The sequence below is a fragment of the Mustela nigripes genome, chromosome 6 (genome assembly GCF_022355385.1).
Source record: "Mustela nigripes isolate SB6536 chromosome 6, MUSNIG.SB6536, whole genome shotgun sequence".
Lineage (NCBI taxonomy): Eukaryota > Metazoa > Chordata > Mammalia > Carnivora > Mustelidae > Mustela > Mustela nigripes.
Window position 1 is genome coordinate 131,695,629 of NC_081562.1, and position 19,950 is coordinate 131,715,578.

Sequence of the window (19,950 nt, forward strand, 5' to 3'; positions counted from 1 at the left end):
ACCTGGGATCGAGCCCCACATCAGGCTCTCTGCTCAGCAGGGAGCCTGCTTCCCCTTCTCTCTCTGCCTAACTCTCTGCCTACTTGTGATCTCTCTCTGTCAAATAAATAAATAAAATCTTAAAAAAAAAAAACTGTCAATTGATTGCATATTAAAAGAAAAATTAGTCAAATCATCTCTTGAATAAAAATTCTTTAAATCTCGGGGTGCCTGGGTGGATCAGTCAGTTCAGTGTTCAACTTGTGATTTCAGCTCAGGTCATGATCTCAAGAGTCCTGGGATCAAGCCCCACATTGGGCTCCATGCTTAGTGAAGAATCTGTTTGGGATTCTCTCTCTCCCTCGCCCCCCACCCCCATGCTCTCTCTCTCTCTCTTTCTCAAATAAATAAATAAAATATTTTAAAAATTCTTTAAATTTCTAAACAATTTTTACTTTTTATACATGATTAATATTTATTGTATGCAGTAAATAATCTCACTAATTTTATTAAATTAAAACTATTAAATCATAACATTTGTAATTAAATGGATAATGATTAAATTCCAGAGATGGATGGAGAGTTGGGGAGAGAGGGAAGTGTATTACTGTTGTAGATTTCTCACCATATCCCAGTTGGGAGATGATAAAGTCAAATTCCTCGATGCTGTGGATGCTGGCTAGATCGCCACCTTCCTTCCGACATGCAGTCAAGGCATCTCTTTGGATTTTCTTCTCCTCTCTGTGAATCTTGTAGCAGTGACCTGCATATGGCCACCACTGACTTGGACAGTTAGTGGGCACATCACTTTCTAGAGAAAAAAGAGTTTTAAAAATTATAACAAAATTTTCTATCATTTGATACACAAAACAATTCATAGTAAACATTTAAAGGTAATATTTATTTTTCGCTTTTGGCATGCATATTCACAAAAGATAAACTAGGTGCGGGCAGAAGAGCCACCAAAAGCCCACAGAAACTACCAGAGCATGAGCTGACCACCTGTGCCTTTGCATGGCCTCTAGCTTGCTCCTGCAAGATGGCATATGATACTGTTGTGAGCGAAGGGATTTAGATTCAGAAGTCTTTTGATTTTGCCACAGGTCATATGATCTTGGGCAAGTCACATGACAGGAACCAAAGGATCCGTATGTCTGAAAACGTTTCAATATTGATAGCAATACTAACAGGAAGCTATTTATCCTCACTGTGTTCTTCTAGACTAGAAACCATTTAAGATAATGTTATATCAATTACAAACACCACAATAATTATTATTAAGTCAATGAGCAATAGTGGCCAACATCCTAATTATTGCTACTAAGAGTTAGGGTTAAATCTCATAAATCGTGACTTCATGTTGCAAAAATGAACTGTAATAGTATTGAGCTGGCGAAAGGGAAAGGAAAGACATTTGAGGGCAGAAACTCATGTAATTCATCCTTGTATGCCCTAGGACTGGCATGGGGGTTGGCACAGGGCTGGTGTAATGAATGTAGGTTGAGAAAATATATTGGATATGCAACAGCTTATCATTACCATTTATTGATACTCTTTCAAACTGCAAGTTAGCAATGCACCTTACTTAACCACATGAATGTTAATTTATACATGTTTGGTAGTGAATGTTCTCAGCATGCTACCTTAGCATATGCTCAGTATGGTAAATGTGTGTTATTTAATGAATCCCTTAAAGCCCTTTTTCCCTATAGACCAGGACTGTCTGCCACATGTTTGGGTCCCAGATTCTGTTTACAGGAGTCATGTAAGTAAACAGTCACGCATGATGACCAAGCACTGCATTATCATCATAGAAAACATGCACATGCTTAAAAAATCCCAGCCCCTCAATACAGTTTAGATATTCTACACTTCTACTTACATTAAAAAAAAAAAATTACTATAACTCTGGAGCCCTCTGGTGGGATATTTTGATCTCGCTATCTGGGATGCTGAAAATAAAGTCAGTAAGTGCTGAGGCCTTCAAAAACTGAACCAATGACCTTTAAAAATATCTTAAAACATGAAGACGGCCAAGGAAAAGGAGGTCCAAGGGGCAGCCAGAAAAGATCTCTCGTTCCTGTGGAGCAACACTGTCTAACAGAGATACGATGTAAGTCACGAATGAGAATCACATACATGGTTTTAAATTTGCTGGCAGCTGTGTTAAATAAAAATAAAAAGAAACAGGCACTATAATTTTAATAATTTATTTTATTTAACCCAGTATACCCCCAATATTATCATTTCAACATGTAATCAATAAAAAAGAAGTCACGAGATATTTTTACTCGTTTGTGTGGGAAGTCTTGGAAAGGCTATATGCATTTTACACACTTAGAGCACATTTCAGGTCAAACCAGCCCTGCTTCATGCTCTCAGTGGCCACTTGTGGTTGGGGGGTCATGTGACGGTGTGGTTCTAGGATCCCAGGAATTATGGCAAACAGGGTAGCATTGCAGGGACCAACAGGGTACAAGGTAGAACACTTGCCCCAGGGGGTCACCAGTCATGTGCACTGCATAATTTTAACTCTCACAGGATTTTCCTCTGTGATTTATTTGAATTTATAGATAAGACAGAATGATTCATCCAGGAAATACAGAAAATTCAAAACCCCATGTCAAATGAAGGTTAGCAAGTAAAATGAGGTGGGGGATAGTAGAGAAATTATGCTAATTTATGGAATGCTTGACAGTATGAACACATTTTCACAGGCAAAACAGGTATTAATATTTCCTGTTACAGATGAGGAACCCAAAACTGGGAGTTAAGTAACAAGGCTAAGTTCCAGAATTCTGCTTCCTGTACCAGAGAAACTATTTAAAAAAGCATTCTCATCTCCCCTACATGGTAATTCCAAGTCTTCAGAAGGAGAACTGTATGACTTTATCCAAGGAGAAAGAATTATACTTTTTCTCCTATGGGAGGAATAGAGAAGATGAAGTACAAAATGATTTAGGTCTCCCAGACACATGTTTCCAGTCATAATATCATCAAACCCAAGAACCAGGACCATTGTCTGTACCCACTGGAGATCATGATCATTTCTATCTCTATTAAAATTGCAAATACAGACCTGTATACCTGGGGCAAATAATACATTATATGTTAATAAATATTTTAAAAATTGCAAATACACCTACTCTTTGGTCTAGCAACTACACTTCTGGGAATGATCACACACATGAAATGACATGTGTATAAAATTATTCACTGTAGGATTGTTTGTAAAAATAAAAAATCAGAAGAAAATTGAAGGTCCATTATTAGGTGACTGGTCAAAAATATACATGGTCTCTCTCTAATGTCTATTATGAGTCATAAAAATAAACCAAAAATCTATTTTTGTACCATATGGAAAGATGTCCACATTTTTTATCTGAAAAAGGTGAAAAAGATATGTATTGTATGCTACCATTTGTATAAAGCAGATAGAAATAATCATAAACATATTTGTTTATATATTTATAGACTAACCAGATAAGGATAAACACCCAGAAACAGTTATTTATCCAGGGACGAGAACTAGGTGTTAGAGGTTAAGAGGTAGAAGGAAAATGATATTATTTTCTATCACTTTATAAATTTTGATTTTCCAACCATGTCAATCATATTTTAAAGTCAACTTTTTTTTAACTTTAGAAGTCAAGGAGAGAAGTCAAGAATGCCATACTGTCAGATTTCTCAAGCAGAATACACACATACATACGTACATCCCTCTAAAGTATTAAAGGTCTCTCCAAAAACTGCTGATAGTGAAAAATGAGGGTTGTCTGCTTTCTGTCAATTTGAAAAAAGGGTGCATTCTTGTGTTAGTAACTTAATTCTTCTATAAAATTATAAGAGAGAGCATAATTGACTTCTTTTCCCAGAGTCTAGCCAATATATAAAATTCAGTTAGTATTTTTGGATGTTTTGTCCCATTTCTGTGAAGACTTCCACTGAAGACGCTAAACTTACGGCACGAGAGCCCAGATAAATCCTTAAATAGCCAGAATATAATAAAAACATCCTTTGCAGATATTTATTTCCTAGTTTGTATTCCTGTTTTGTCACATGTGCAAGTTTTATATATCCTCTGAATATCCTCTTCCTCACTGAGAATGTGTGAATAATAATGCCTTGCTCATAGGGCTGCTATGAGGCTAGAATTCCTATTTATGTTCTTTCAAAGGCTTTGTACAAGCCTAAACACCACAGCACACTCAGGAAATGTTAGTGACCATTACTAGTAACCAACAAAAAGAAATTCCGGAGGCCTATGACTACGTTTACTCCATAAATTATCAACAAAACCTGTCATTTCATACAGTTGTGCTTGTCTATAATTTTCTTCTTTCAATTAAAGTATCTTCTATACTTCAGACCAAATAGATCACTTACCAGAGGGAATCACAAAAGAATTCAAACTTGTGTTGCCCTTTTTACAAATATAGCCTAGTCTCTGAACACATTCCAGATTTTCCCATTTAGCATTTTTCCCAGGATTTAGTGACACACAGCTTTTTCCAGGTTCTGTTGATGGACTTCCTTTGGGGAAAAGGAAAAATCAAAGTTGAGTATCTATTTCTTTTCTTATCGCTGGGTCGCTCTAGTGTCTAAAATGTTGATTATACAAGTTCACTTCTTTGAAATAACTCATTTCACAATATGGACAATAAAGCTAGACTTTATAATCCTAAACAATCTTCACATTGGGTTTTGTTATGTATAATCAATCTAGAAGTAACTAACAAAATGCAAAACACACAATGTCCTAAACCAACCACATTAAACATTGTAAATACCTACGTAAGGCTAACAGCGAGGAGCAAACTAGAGAATTTCTGAACATGGTAGGACTTGATCCATCTGGAGAGAGGAGATGGCAGAGGAAGACAGCAAAGAGGAGAAAGACTGGGGAAGGGAGCTTGGGAGCTTGAGAAGCAACAGGACATAGGAAACACTGATAAAGTCCACCCCAAACTCAAGACTCTTCCTCACGATTTTCAACCGAGCCCACTGAAGATTTTTAACCACTAACCCATCATCCCATATCTTCCTGAAAATTGATAAAAGAACCAGATAAAGTCAACTTTGAGGGGTGCCTGCTTTCGACTCAGGTCATGATCTCAGGGTCCTGAAATCCAGCCCTGCATCAGGCTCTCTGCTCAGCAGGGAGCCTGCTTCCCCTTCTCTCTCTGCCTGCCTCTCTGCCTACTTTTGATCTCTCAATGTCAAAAAAAATAAATAAAATCTTTAAAAAAAGTCACCTTTGGGAATGCAACGGATACATTAATGCCCACATTTCTCATGCCTTTTCACTAGTTAATACAGGAATTTCACTAGTTAAAACCAGTGTTCTGAAAACTAGCGCCATCTCTCACCTAAAGACAGGTTGATGAGACACCTTTTGTTAATGATTCTGTTTTGTGACCTCTGACATGTATATAACCTGGACCTGGACCTCACTTTGCCTTCCTGTTAGATGGGAACCGTATCTCCTGCTCCATAAAGCTTTTGTCAACATTTTTTGTAAGTTTTGGAAGAGCGCACAGTGAAAAACACTGCCAATGATAAGGACTTAAATATATCAATTAGTTGTCTTTAAATGGCTACCATAGATATAGATTTTAGTTCACACTTCTCCAGCATTTGTGTAAAATATCCTCACTTTAAATGTGAATGTATTTTAATAGATGTATTTCTTGGTAAGTACACAACTGAATGTTTAATCAAATATTTCATGCAATAACAGCTTCTAATATTCTACAAGGTTTCTGATTTTAGTTTGAAGAAACTCTCCAGAGAGTTTCAGATTATTTCAGGAGGTGATTTAACCTTGTACCTCTTATTTCTCAGGAATTTGGTTTAATAAGGGAGGACATTTCTTTTCCTTTCTCATCAATATTCTAATTTCATTCCTCATTTTCACTGCAGTTAGCCCCCCCCAATTTTCTCACTGAACCCTTAGAATGCAAGTGGTTAAGTATTACAATAATTATTCCAAAATTGCATAATAAATAAAGTGACCTGCCAAACATGCAATAATTCAGCAGCAAAAAATAAACTCTAGTTCCTTAAAAAAATCATTATTATTTAATGATCTGATTAAGCCCAACTGGCATTCTCTAATTTAATTTGACTGAGTGGGCAGACTAATCAAAACCTCACCCACGAGAAAGACATCTTATATTCCTCTACCGTAATGTTTAGTTCCCATATTGTAGAGGAAAACAAAGCTGACTCTAGTGACAGCCCTGTTACTCTGCACTGAAGGAATGCATCGGATGTGGAATTTCATAGGACAAGCACATCAGTTTAAACCAAAATATATCCTCTAAAATTTCCCTTTTGTGTTTTGGCATCTATTCTGAGCTAGCTAGCTAGCTAGCTTGCTTGCTTCTTTCTTATTTTCAAAGTTTTCATTTCATTTAAATACATTTCATTTTCTTTAAATTAGTAACATAGAAGAGAGTTTAGTTTCCTAAGCCCAATGCAAAAACCATTCAGTGGCTTTTAAGAAAGACCATATGAAGAAACACTACATCAGTATTTTCTCATAGCAGAATTAGTAAATGAAATGTGACCCATCCTTTCCCACACCATGCAGACATTAGTAATCATTAATTATTATATTCTTTGCTAATAAACCAACATTAGTATGGGGTGGGATTGGATGTGGGGATGGGGAGTTCTGAATCACACTCCATAGAGCACCTCAAGCACAAAAGTGCTAATGAATTATCATGCTAGCATGGAATATTATCATCGATGTCTGAAATGCCATTTTAATCCAACTCTATTAGATTAACCACAGAAGAAAATGATGTTAAGCTCCTTATAACAATGACAGAAAAATCATAAAAATCTCAGGGCTCCAGACAATGAGAAATTGTCCAGCCCTAAATAATTAATATTCACTTAAGTTCACAGTATGTGTGTGTGTAAATGTAAATAAATACATATACAATCTTTGAATATACTATATAGCATTATATAGTATATATATATACATACATCTCATAAGTATAAATTTCATATATAAGCACTTTCAACTGGAACATTGTAGAATTTGAAAATTTGATTTTGAATATAACAACTAGCAAATCAAGGATATTTAAAGAATGTGTACTTTAACAGAGTCCTGTATTGATTTGTGTCATAACTCTGCCAGACAAATCTCTAACCCGGGAAGCAGGTATAACTTTACGGTTTTATGACATGCAAATCTAGTTGGCAGATTTCAAAGGAATGTGAGAAATAGACTATATTTGGTAAAGTCTCACAATTCTTTTCTTTGAGCTCTCCATGTGAGATGATGAAGATCACTATGGTATCCAGATAAATTAAATCTTCGTGTATTTATCCACAGACAAGCTAGACCCTACCTGGTAACCAGTTCAAATACCGGAATGGACTGCCACTGCTCCACTGCCATCCAGTGTTGAAACTCAGACTGTTAAGTCCAATCCAGAGTCCTGAGGTCAAGGAACTGGTTAATCCTATGGAACAAAAGCAAAACCAAACAACAAACAAAAAACAAAACTGACATTTGGAAAACACAATGGAATTGAATTCAGAATTAAGTGCTTGGATCAAAATGTATTAGAGAGAAGTAATAAAAAAAACAATGCCTAACATTTCTCCTTGGATTCTCCTAAGGTAAGTACAACTACGACCTCCATTGGCAGATAAAGAAACAGAGAAACAAAGAAAGCCCAAGTAAGATTCTTAGTGAGCTCCAATAAGATTCTTGCTAAGCTTCTAATCCAGATATGACCAGGCTTCGACCCTATCATCTTGGAATACTCTTATCGGATAGTAGGAGTGTGCTTTTAATTTGGATAAGACTCTATCAACAAAAAATAATTTTACTTGATTTTAGAGTACAAATAAGATTTTTTCAAAGATTTTGTTAATTTGTTTGAGAGTCCACAAATGAACAGCAGGAGGAACAAGCAGACTCCTTGATGAGCCCAGAGCCCTACATGGGCTCCAACTCACGACTCTGAGACCAAGACATGAGCAGGAACAGAGTCAGACATTTAACCAACTGAGCCACCCAGGTGCTCCTACAATACAAATAAGATTTATTATTAAAAAAATTCCAAGTTTTCTATCATAAAATGTTTAATAAACATTTCAGTCTCTCATTCTCATAAGTTATTACCTAACCTTCCAGAACTTAGTCTACGACTTTTATCTCACATTTTTTAAAAATCAATTTTTCTTTTTATTAATATTTTACTTAAAGTCTAAGTGAAATTCTTTGGCTAACATGAACAATACTTTGTTTAGGCACTTCATAAGTCATAATTACAATATTTCAAACTCTGTGCGGTTGTGGGGGGTGGTTTGGTGGAGGTTGATGTAGAATAAAAAAACAAGCCACATGGACATGTGCCCTGTGGTGTCAAACACTCTGATTTGTTACCTACCTATACTTTTAAAAAACAGATTCTCTGTTCTCTCTACCTTGTTTTTAGTTGATTAAAGAGGACCACAGAGGGGGAGGGAAAAAGTGAATGGGAAGGAATCAGATAGGGAAACAAACCATGATAGACTCTGGACTCCAGGAACCAAACTGAGGGTTATAGAAGGAAGGGGGTGGAGGGATGGGGTAACAGAGTGATGGGTATTCAGGAGGGCACATGTGGTGATGAGCACTGGGTGTTGTAGGAATCGTTGAACACTACATCAAAAACTAATGATGTACTATATACTGGCAAGTTGAACATAATAAAAAGGGGGGGGTGCATAAAAAGCAAAACTATCCTTTGTCTGAAGTAAAATACCAAACTTAAGTTGGTATTCTTGTCAATGGCGAGAATTACTACTTACTCTATTCACACTACTGTATGTGTCCATTTAATCCCACAAACTATGATAGGTGTCTCGTGACACCAAAGCCCAGACTCTACAGTTCTCATGTAACCAACTGAGCTATCTCAAGTCACTAACACTTCCCCCAATTTCTCATTAGCTCACATATGCATATATTCATGTCACCAATTCAAATGAATGGAGGTCACAGCCTCTCAGTGCCAAATAATCAGATCTTACATTTATGGCATCCACTTCCGTTAAAGGGCAGATGATGGTCTTAAAGGTCATGGGGTCTGAATGTTACACTCAGTACATTCAGAATCTGGAAGCAAGGCACTCACAAAGCACGGTCCAAATACCCACTTGAGGATGTTGATTAGGTTGATACTGATCAGGTAGGTTGATGCTTCATAAACTGAACTGAATTCGATACTGGAATTACTTTCTGACAAGGAAACCCTATAGTGTGATTTGTTTAAACAAAGTAATAAAATAATGATGGGATGAAATTAAATACTGGAATGTAAAAATCAGTGAAAATTAATTCAGAACCGCTCATTTTTATCAGATGTTCTAGAAAAATTGTTTGAGTTAGCACAGTTCTTACAGACGGGTGCTTTATGTACCTTGGGAGGTATCTAGTCCAATCTCTTCATTTTACAGAGGAAGAAATTAAAGACAGAGAGATTAAGAAACATGGGGAGAGGCAGAGGATTAGCAGATCAGATTCAATGTGGTTTCTCCAGTAGATTCAATCCCAGTTTAAATTCGTTTTGCCTGTGAGTTATTACTATAATATGTTTTCTAGATAACTTTAAATGTCATAGCACTTTTAAATAAACAACAATGAACCAGACAGCTATTTCTTTTTCAACCATTCCTCTCCAGACAAAAGTCCATGCTGGAACTCACTCGTAACACCTGTGAAGACTCAGCTTTGGGTTCTCCAAAGTTGGAATCTTAAAAAAATAGAAATGTTTATTGTAAACTCTACCAAGGAGATGAGACTACCTAAAAGGGTAAGTCTTTGTATTTCTAAAGTCTTAAATCTCTGGGATGAGCATCACCAAGTATGACTGCATTTATTTAAAATAATATTAAAGTGATAAAAATGCATTCATATGAAATTAATTTTATAATTATTTATCTTATCAATGGTCACCTTTTATTTTTTACATATAGTTATTAAAACTATTTGAGTACTATACTATTTAGTCACTTTAGGATAAATTAATCAACTAAAAAGTTCTGTCCTATCTCATTTATGTAATAGTTAACTTATGATGTGTCAAGTGGAAATACTTGTCTACTACTCTGTGCCTTAGAAATGTCATTCTGGGATCAGGGTCACACTGATACTACATTTTATGTTAATAATTACTCCATTAAATACTATTGAACACTTAACGACTTTTTTCATAAATTACTTAAAGTTGTAGTCACCTGACTAATAATCTCTGTACGTAGAGAAGGGTATACTAGAGACAATGAGGCTGAAAGTAGCATTTCACAAATGCTTAATATAGCTATTCCCCCAAATCAAATACTCTTGTATTTTAAAAAATTTATTCGTTAAGAAAATAAATATTTATAAGTTTTCAAAACTATAAGTAATTCACTGACTATGGAAAGAATTAAAGTAGATTTTTTCTGACTGCTGAAATTACTGTGTTTAGCATAACAAAGCAAAGCAGATAGCTTCTTAAAGGAATTATCTGTCCTCTCACATCCCGCCTCTGCTCTAGGTACTTGTAGACTTATTTTGAAGAATTGAATTAATAAATACTTCTTAAACCAAGGCCTAACACATAATCTGTGCCCAATAAAAATGAGCTATTATTATTATTACTATTCCGACAACTACTACTCTATGTTGAATGAGGTTGGCAAAAAGTATGATTAGAAACAAAGTTCAAGTTTTGTGTTAAATATATCCTCACTTAAAGCAAATGAGCATCGTCCACAAATTTCTTTCTTTTTTTTCTTTTTTTCTTTTTATTTTATTTATTTATTTGACAGAGAGAGAGAGAGGATAACAAGCAGGCAGAGAGGCAGGCAGAGAGAGAGAAGGAAGCAGGCTCCCCGCTGAGCAGAGAGCCCAAAGTGGGGCTCGATCCCAGGACCCTGAGATCATGACCTGAGCCGAAGGCAGAGGCTTAACCCACTGAGCCACCCAGGTGCCCCCAAATTTCTTTCTTTAATGTGCTTTTGTAATGTCACAGAGAGACCAAGAGTTGTTTTTTTTTTAGCATTATAACACAAAATATCAATTTTTAGCATTATAACACAAATATCAATGAACTTTTTAATTCTTGCTTTTTCTGCTTGTATTGTCTGAAACAGTTATGCACCTACTTTCAAACCTAGTTATAACAGAAGATAAACTTGGGTCCAACATTGCCCTTTGCTTTCATCTCTTCCGCATTGTGGTCCAATTCATTGTCCAGCCAACATCAAAAACAATCAGAGTAGCAAGCCAGCTTTCACTTCCCACATCTTATTTCAGTTCTGTAAATCCTAATCCTGCACATGATGTAGTTATACCTCTGATTTAAGAATTGAGGATTAAATAGCTTCCCAACATTTTGGGGGTAGAAACAGAAGTGAGGATGATGCAATGACCATGAATGATGTAAGAAGTCGCCGCTGGGCAGACACTAACCCCTGCAGACAACAGGGAATCAGAGTGTGGGTTTAGACTAAGTTAACCAGGACAAGGAGTGGTTCACAACTAAATTAAGGTTCTCTTTAGTACTTTGGGGACCACCAGATCCTCACTTAGTTTGTGAATGTGACCCGGGAAGTCAGACAGTGCTCAGTTCCAATCTAACTACTATTTTCTGAACAGGAGGCATTAGGCATCTTTGTAGCTTCTCCCTGTTATTTCTTCTGTAAAGTGAAGAAAATAGTGTTCATTTAGGAGGTTGGTGTGAGCTTTAAAAATAAAGCCCAGGGGTGCCTGGGTGGCCCAGTGGGTTAAGCCTCTGCCTTCAGTTCAGGTCATGGTCTCAGAGTCCTGGGATTGAGACCCGCATTGGGCTCTTTGCTCAGCGGGGAGCCTGCTTCCCCTACTCTCTCTGCCTGCCTCTCTGCCTACTTGTGATCTCTCTCTCCCTGTCAAATAAATAAATAAAATCTTAAAAAAGAAAGAGAGAAAGAAAGAAAGAAAGAAAGAAAGAAAGAAAGCCAGCCCAGTGTCTGATACACAGCAGCTGATCAAAAAATGACAGCTAAATGGAACCAAGTCATAAAAATGGTTTACATCTTTTTATAAAAAAAGAATATTTAGACTGCTCACAATTCTCACATAGAATAAATCTTATTTTAAAAAGATAACTATTTATAGGCATGTATTTTTTTTTATTTTAGTGGCATATTTCCCCAAAGAAGGAAGATCACAATCCTTTACTCACACCATTATTTTCTAGATTCTTCCCTCACTACATCCCAATAAATCCTGAAAGTCATGAATATTTTCCCTCCAAAAACCAAACCTCTGCTTCACTTTATGAATTCCCCCGTAGGTTTTTTCCCCCCTAATGCATGATATTTTTTACTTAAAGAAAAGCAGGAAATACTGCAGATCTTGTTAATGAAATCACTCTCATCCAGATTTCAGTTAAAATTTGCTGACTAAAATTCCAGAGGCTTGGATAAGTTTCAAATGAGTATCTGAGGTGAACTCAGCCTCAGAATCTCTTAGGGCTTGTTTGCGCTCTTGAGGGACACAGTGATAACACTGGCTGATGAGGAAAGCATTTCCCGCAGCCCCAGCTGGAGCTGCTGTACTGCCCACACCACCCCATTCCTCTAGGCAGCTGCTGAGGGTAGGTAAGAAGTAACCTGGGTTCTCTCCTGTGGCTTCCAGAAAGCCAGGAAACAAGAAACGTGGAAAGTCTGGAAGAGTCAACTTGAAAACTTGCAAAGAGTCAAGATAAGACAACCCACAAATAGATTCCTTTAAAAAACAAAAAAAAAGGGCAACTGAAACCATTTCAACTTTTTTTTTTTAAGTTCTAATTTTAATACATTACCCTCTGCTCGTCACCATACTTGGCCTCCTTGACCCCCATCACCTATTTTCCCCCCCCCCCCCCTTCTCCTTCCCTCTGGTGCCCAGCAGGGTGTTCTCTATAGTTCAAGTTTGTTTCTTGGTTTGTCTCTCCCTCTCTCTCTCTCTCTCTCTCTCTCTGTCTTTTCTCTTTGCCCTTTGCTCATTTGTTTTGTTTCCTAGACTCCACATCTGGGTGAAATCCTATGGTATTCATCTTCCTGTAACTAACTTAGAAACCACTTCAACTTTCATAGAACTTTCTCTCACTCATGCCGGCACGCCCAGAAAACACCTGCATAGCCTTGAGTCATCTTTTCTCTTCCTTGATCATCTATAGGAATTCAGTTTTATTATCTCTTTCTGTGATTTCCATCCTGATTTTTAGACACGGTTATAAATATTAATCACGCTGACACTATGCCCCAATACCAGCGGCCCCGTAGATCGACGCAAAACAGAATAATTGAGCAGACTTGAGGCATAATTCCTTCTCTGAGGGTGTGAATACACGATGAGGTCAGAGGGCTCGTCTCCTGTCAGTCTCGGTAATAATAATGGAAAGAAAATGGCTAACTGCTGCCTCTACTCAGAGGAGACAATAAGTAAATGTTAAAGATTTCATTACAGTGGAGCAGTTCATGCTGTAGTCCTCAGGAAGAGAGGAAGAGTAGAAAAATGCATTTCGCAAGGTTGTGCTAAATAAATGTGTGTTTACTCTTTTCTCAAAAAAAAAAAAAAGAACGCAATAAACACCTGAAAATTCAATTAAAAGTAATTAAAAAAAAACAATAGCAATAATAAAACAACGGCAATAAAATGTTCTGGTTACATTTAAAAAAAAAAAAAAAAAGGAATTAAAAATTCAAATAAAAAGGAGAAACATGGTCCAGTTAATGAAGAGTATCATCCAGAAAGAGAAAAGGAGTCCAAGCTGGGGACACGCTCTATCCCTCGTATTGGCTCACATACTCTCCCCTTTACAGACGAAGTCACTGAGACCTAGAAGCTTCACAGTGTCAAAAAGCTGAGACCCAGGCAGTGGGGCTCCAGAGCTGACTCTTTACTCCTGCACTCTGCTGTCTGGGGGCTAGTGAGTTGGAATGCGTAGGCATGGCTGACGCAGCCGACACTAACATGGGAGTCCCTCAACCACTTGTCCCAGAGTCACCTGGGAGGTTAGCAATATGCAGCTTCCTGGGCCCCAGGAAGGGGGTCCCATCCACCAATCTAGCCTCTCTGGAGTCTGTGCCCACGCATCTTCATCTTAACAAAGTTCAATGGTGATGAATAGGCACCTTCCCATTGAAGGACCACAGCACTTATCTTCTTGCCATAAACTGACCACCTCTCCACACATGAGGATGAGTTTCTATATAATCCTTTTTATTGTGTTCCACCATCATTTGCCAGTCAGCAAACATTCTTTGAGACTCTTCCTTGGAAGGTTCTGTGTGAGTCTCCTTGGGGGTTGGGGAGCATATACACTCATAAGACATTCCTGATTTTCAGCCACTTGCCCCTATAATCCATTCTCCACACAGCCTTCAGTTTCCTTTCTTCATGGCACTTACTTAAATTCGTATTTGTGTGTTTTCTTGTTTCTATTTGTTTTCCCCACTGAACTTTAATCTCCTTGTAGATAGGACATGACTGGCTTTGGTCATCGTTCTGTCCATAGGACCTAGACCTCACACACAGATACCAGCCACCATTTGAATGAATGAACAAAAAATAAGTGAATACATCTCTAGTCTTAGTGGAAGGGGGACATAAATGCATGTAGCTATTATAAAAGCAGCAAACAAGAGAAATGCAGCTAGAAATGGATAGGATTGCATTTCAGCTGTATAAAATCTGGGGAATTCCTGGCACATGGAATGGCATGGGAAAAGATGTAGCAGTGAGAAAGTATTAGAGAAAGATGAGAAACCCAAACTCTTCTGTCAAGACCGCAACATGCATGAAGGGGAATCAGAGCCAGGGGACAGATGACAGCCTCTGAACGCCAGGCAGAAGTGTTTTCTTAATTATTTGATAAGAAATAAGCCGGGACGCCTGGGTGGCTCAGTTGGTTAAGCAGCTGCCTTCGGCTCAGGTCATGATCCCAGCGTCCTGGGATTGAGTCCCACATCGGGCTCCTTGCTCGGCAGGGAGTCTGCTTCTCCCTCTGCCTCTGCCTGCCAATCTGTCTGCCTGTGTTCGCTCTCTCTCTGACAAATAAATTTTAAAAAAAATCTAAAAAAAAAAAGAAATAAGCCACTAAGAGTTTCTGAACACGGTAAGTCATAGATCAGAGATCTGTGGCAGTAGTGTCCAGGTGAACCGGAGGAAGGGGATTCTGGAACAGGGGCCTGAGGATGCCTTGTCTCCCTGCTCTTTTCTGCTCCTGATCTCTCTGATCCCCAAGTGTGGATCTCAAAGCTCCAACGAATACTTTCATACCAAGCAAACATTCATTCTTTCCATCTTTACAATCATATGAGAACAAACGCTGCAAAAGCAAACACGTCGTGAAAAGAATACCAATAAGACGTGAAACCCCGTACAGCCTGCGAATTTGAGAGAGAGGAAGCCCAAAGGAGGCAGAGTTTCCGAGCTGCTCTCAACTCATCTCTGCCTTTTCCTTTTTTCCTTTTGACGTCTGTGATGCTGATGCAAAATCTTTGGCTTCAGATTAGACCTGGAATACATGACCACCACAGTCCCCTTGCCCTGTCTAAGAACATAACCTATTGTTTGCAATATCTTCTATTCTGAGCCTGGATCAAGTCTCAGAATCCTTCTTAACACGGGTTCTTGAGGCCGTCACAGCCGATGGAAGAAAGCTGGCTCCTAAGACAAAACCTATTTACCACTCCAGGGGCATATTTGTCCCCTCCCCTCCCCCACCCCCACCCTTTGTCACACCTGCTCAGGACGGACTTATCCTGATGTCTATAATTACATGGGCCATCTTCTTCTAAGCCAAACTGGACCAAAATACAACCATCATGATCTTACTTGCAACTTTGTTTTCTTTTCCCATCATTACCTGTCAAGTACGTTTGCTCGTGAATCTCCGTGATACTCAAGAGTTCAGCATTCTGTTGTTGGCAGCTTCTCCTCGCCTGGTGCCAAGTTAAAGCAGATTTGGAGTTTATCTGGTAGGCAATGCCAGTCAGCGGGTCTTTATTCCATAAGCTTTCACTGCCCTCAACTATAAAAGAAGTCAAATGCGATTGGCTGCATTAGGCATAGAAAAGACTTTCAGGTAACAACATTTCTTAAATGAGTCTAGGACCATTTTTGCCTGAAGCATATTTGTTTTCCTTTTTTTCCTTGACTTATTTTTGAAGTGCCTATGAGATTTTCTTCACTCCTCTGATGGAGTGGGAGTTTTCAAAAGATCGATTGCATCTCATTCTTTTCAAATGCCTATGAAAGGAAAGAGAGGCATTGTCTTCCTATTTTTGTGTTGGGATGTTTGGGATCAATTGAGTTGGGAACTGAGGCAAATGAAAATACTAAGAATAGAGATGCTAATCCAAATTCCTTAATCTAGAAAAAAATATAGGGGAAAGAGAAAAGATATAAATCTTCTCTCAGCAAGTAGATATTTTGCCTTCACATTCTAGATAGGTCTTTTTAGACCGAAGGCATGGGTTTTAGAAGGCCAAGTCATGCACTCCACCACCAGGATGACTGGACCTACACCCAGGCATGGTCACTCACTACTGGTTTGTCCTTAGTTCTGAAGCCTCATATCCCCATCTCTAGGATGTATTAAATCTGTGTATCCCCACGTCCTAGTAGATGCAGATTGTTAGATTGTTATTTTCATAGTAAAAAATCATTTTTGAGCTTATTTTTACCTTTGCTATTTTATGATTCCCAATATCATAAACTTAGTTTATGATTCAACTTAGTTGTACCTATAAAAGGCCAATAGTGTCAATGGATAAATATAATTTACAGTGTGTTACTTCTAAGATGTTTGGGAAATAAGTCAACAAATGAAGTATTTGAGTGTTTAGTATTATAAAAATGTCTCTTTTCTCTTCTTAATAATATAAAATTATACTTAAAAAGTCTAGGGAGTAATAATCTCTTTTCTTATTTATAAGGAAGAGAAATAATCATGTAATTTCTCAAATTTTCTGAGACATGTTCAACCTGCCAAGAAGTTGGCCAGTTTCCCATAAGCATATAGCCTATGCTGCCATGAATCTTTGTATGTGACAAGGAAGTGACCTTTTTCAGACAAAAACACACACTATGATATGAAACTTGGGGTTCCATGGCACATCAAAGAGGAAGAAAAATCAAAATTCCATTCAGGCAACAACATAGAAATTTCTAAGAGCTTTTCATTATAAAATTACTATATGATTACATAAAAATAAATTTGAATTGGTAATGTTTAATTTCAGTGATCACAATCTGAGATCTTACTAGTTCCATACCCAAAATGATTCTTCTCCACATAAGTGAGATCATTTAAATGAGACTGATTTGAGGGCTTTTTGAAGATGGATATGTTTTAAAATACATATTTTTAGAAATCTGGAGGTCTAATATGGTAGAAAATGTGAGACACAAAACAAACAAACCAAAAAAAAAAAAAAGGGGGGGGGGATAATTTTCTTGCCCAGGAATGGAAGAGAGGGGATACACATGACCCAAGAAGGAAATGCTATTTGACTCTTCTCTTCATTTAAAAAAAAGTATATTTTGCACTTTAGATCAAGGAATTAAAATACATTTCTTAATGAGTGTAGAGGTTTGCTGACCCTACACCTCCCCAGATTGTTCCAATTCCTGCAGCAAACCAGCACAACCGATTTGGAGAGCTAAAGTTGCAAGCTATGGAGAACTGAGAGAAAGGGTTTTTTCCTTTTCCTGTTCTCATGATACTTTAAAATAAATGTCTAAACAGAAGGAAAACATTACAATAAACAATGCAAGGACCACAAAGAGCACTTATTAAAATGTCACTAGGTCAATAACTGATACCTCATCTTCCCGTATTAAACCTGCTACTTTAAGGCTAATAGGAAATAAAATGTGCTTTTTTTTTCCTTTAAGATTTTATTTATTTATTTGACAGACAGAGATCAAAGTAGGCAGAGAAAGAAAAGGAAGCAGCAGGCTCCCTGCTGAGCAGGGACCCTGGGATCATAACCTGAGCCGAAGGCAGAGGCTTTAACCCACTGAGCCACCCAGGTGCCCCTAAAATGTTCTTTTGAAAGGAACACAGAGCAAGGAAAATGAAATAGATTGGGAAATCACAAAGCCCTTTAAGAAAGGCATGAAATGTATAAAATGTGCTTTAAATTTTTAATGTATATTGAAATCAAACAATTTTTTGATTCCCTACAGTTATTTTACTTTCATATTTATAGATAAATGTAAAAGTAATACATATATGTAGACTTTAGAGACATATAAAATATGAAGATATATATTAAATAAAAAAATATATATAGGCTTTGAAGACATAAATTAGAAGTAGTAATACTAAAAGATTATTCAAGAAAATACTCAGGATACAGCTCCAACACACATTGATCCCAAGGTTGTGAGATTTTTTTTTGTGAGTCTGTGTGTGTGTGTGTGTGTGTGTGTGTGTGTGATTAGTGACTAGCTATTTGTCTTCCATTTAATGATAGATTAAATCGTACATACCTCCAACAACTCCTTCATCAATACCACTTAAGTGTGAGATGCTAGTTAGACCCACAAAATCCACACTCCCAAGAAACTTCATGATAATAGATTCAAAAATACCCTTTCTACGAAGCAAAGGTGAAAGACAGTCCTCAATCATTGGGAAACAAGTATTGCTTTATCTTAGGGGGGAAAATAGCTTGATTCCAACAAAAAAAGCCATCTAAAATGAGGTTAGACATCTATAAACGTTTCCCAGGAATCAAAGCTCTAAGAGTTGTTATAGGAGAGGCAAGTACAATTAATTTACCCAAGAACACGAGAGGAGTGTCACTATTAATGGGAAAGCCTCTTTTTGTAGCTTCTCACCCAGAACATAGGGACTGCACAAAGGACAGAGTTATAATAAATATATGGCACTGAAAAATCAAATTTATTTTAAGTGGGATTATAGATCAAAAGAGAAATAAGCATGATTCTTAGACTTCGGGATTTAACTTAAAAAACACTAAAACATTTTGTGAATTATTTCACAGTAGAGCTTGGAATCATGTGACTGTATGTGGGTGTGGGGTCCCCACAATTCAGTTGTAAGCAATGCTCTTGCAATTCCCGTGGTCTGACAACCATCCCGGACCACATTGTCACCCAGACTCTTCTCCAGCACCCATCCCTCTGCAGGCCAGCAGGGGAAAGTTCTGGGTAATAGCACAAAATGGGAGCTGCTGTGATCCATAAAGTCTGAAGGAGCAAGAGGGCAGACAGTAAGAACTTTAGGGAGTAGAAAAATGAAGGGGGTAGCTGGCAACAGGCTGATGATGTAGGGTAACAGGGAAAGCAGAAGAACCCCTCCCTTGCCTCCTTCTTGAGTCCTAACCCCTTCTCCCAAGGCTGATGATCTCTTCCACTGCACCCAAACCTGTTACACTGTTTCTTTACAGATTCTTTTTTTTTTTTTTTTTAAGATTTTATTTATTTGAGAGAGAAAGAGAATGAGAGAGTGAGAACCTGTACAGGGGGAGTGGCAGGCAGAAGGAGAAGCAGACTCCCCACTGAGCAGGGAGCCTGACCTGGGGCTTGATCCCCAGACACTGGGATCATGACCTGAACCGAAGGCAGATGCTTAACCAACTAAGCCACCCAGGCGCCCCTCTTTACAGATTCTTGAGTGTGGAAGGAACGTAGGAGAATTCTTATGTTCTGGCTGCTTTCCCATCAATACCATGCAAAACTACTTACTTTGTATTACTGCAGTAATGGGTTTTCATTTTAAAAGTCCCTTCAAGGATAAAAATAATCCACTTCCAGTTGATTCACAGCTACATTAAATTAAATGATACTGTTCTTAAATTTAAAATCATTACTATTCATTGCTATGACTTTCAGGGAAAGAAGTCCTTTTCATTATATGGGCAAAAAGTCAGGAGCCCCTCATATCTTTTTTGTTCCATCAAACTATA

The 19,950-nt window shown here is 37.7% G+C and overlaps 1 protein-coding gene across 1 annotated transcript in view; it reads right to left on the reverse strand.

The window, feature by feature from the left end:
* MRC1 (mannose receptor C-type 1) overlaps positions 1 to 19,950 on the reverse strand; it is a 101,315-nt gene that overhangs the window by 64,902 nt on the left and 16,463 nt on the right. Inside the window, exons 4-7 of the mRNA XM_059404232.1 lie at positions 15,876 to 16,040; positions 7,353 to 7,466; positions 4,366 to 4,512; positions 605 to 790 (exon numbers count right to left, since the gene is read on the reverse strand). Of these exons, the coding sequence (XP_059260215.1) occupies positions 605 to 790; positions 4,366 to 4,512; positions 7,353 to 7,466; positions 15,876 to 16,040 (612 nt within the window). The remainder of the gene's footprint in view (positions 1 to 604; positions 791 to 4,365; positions 4,513 to 7,352; positions 7,467 to 15,875; positions 16,041 to 19,950) is intronic.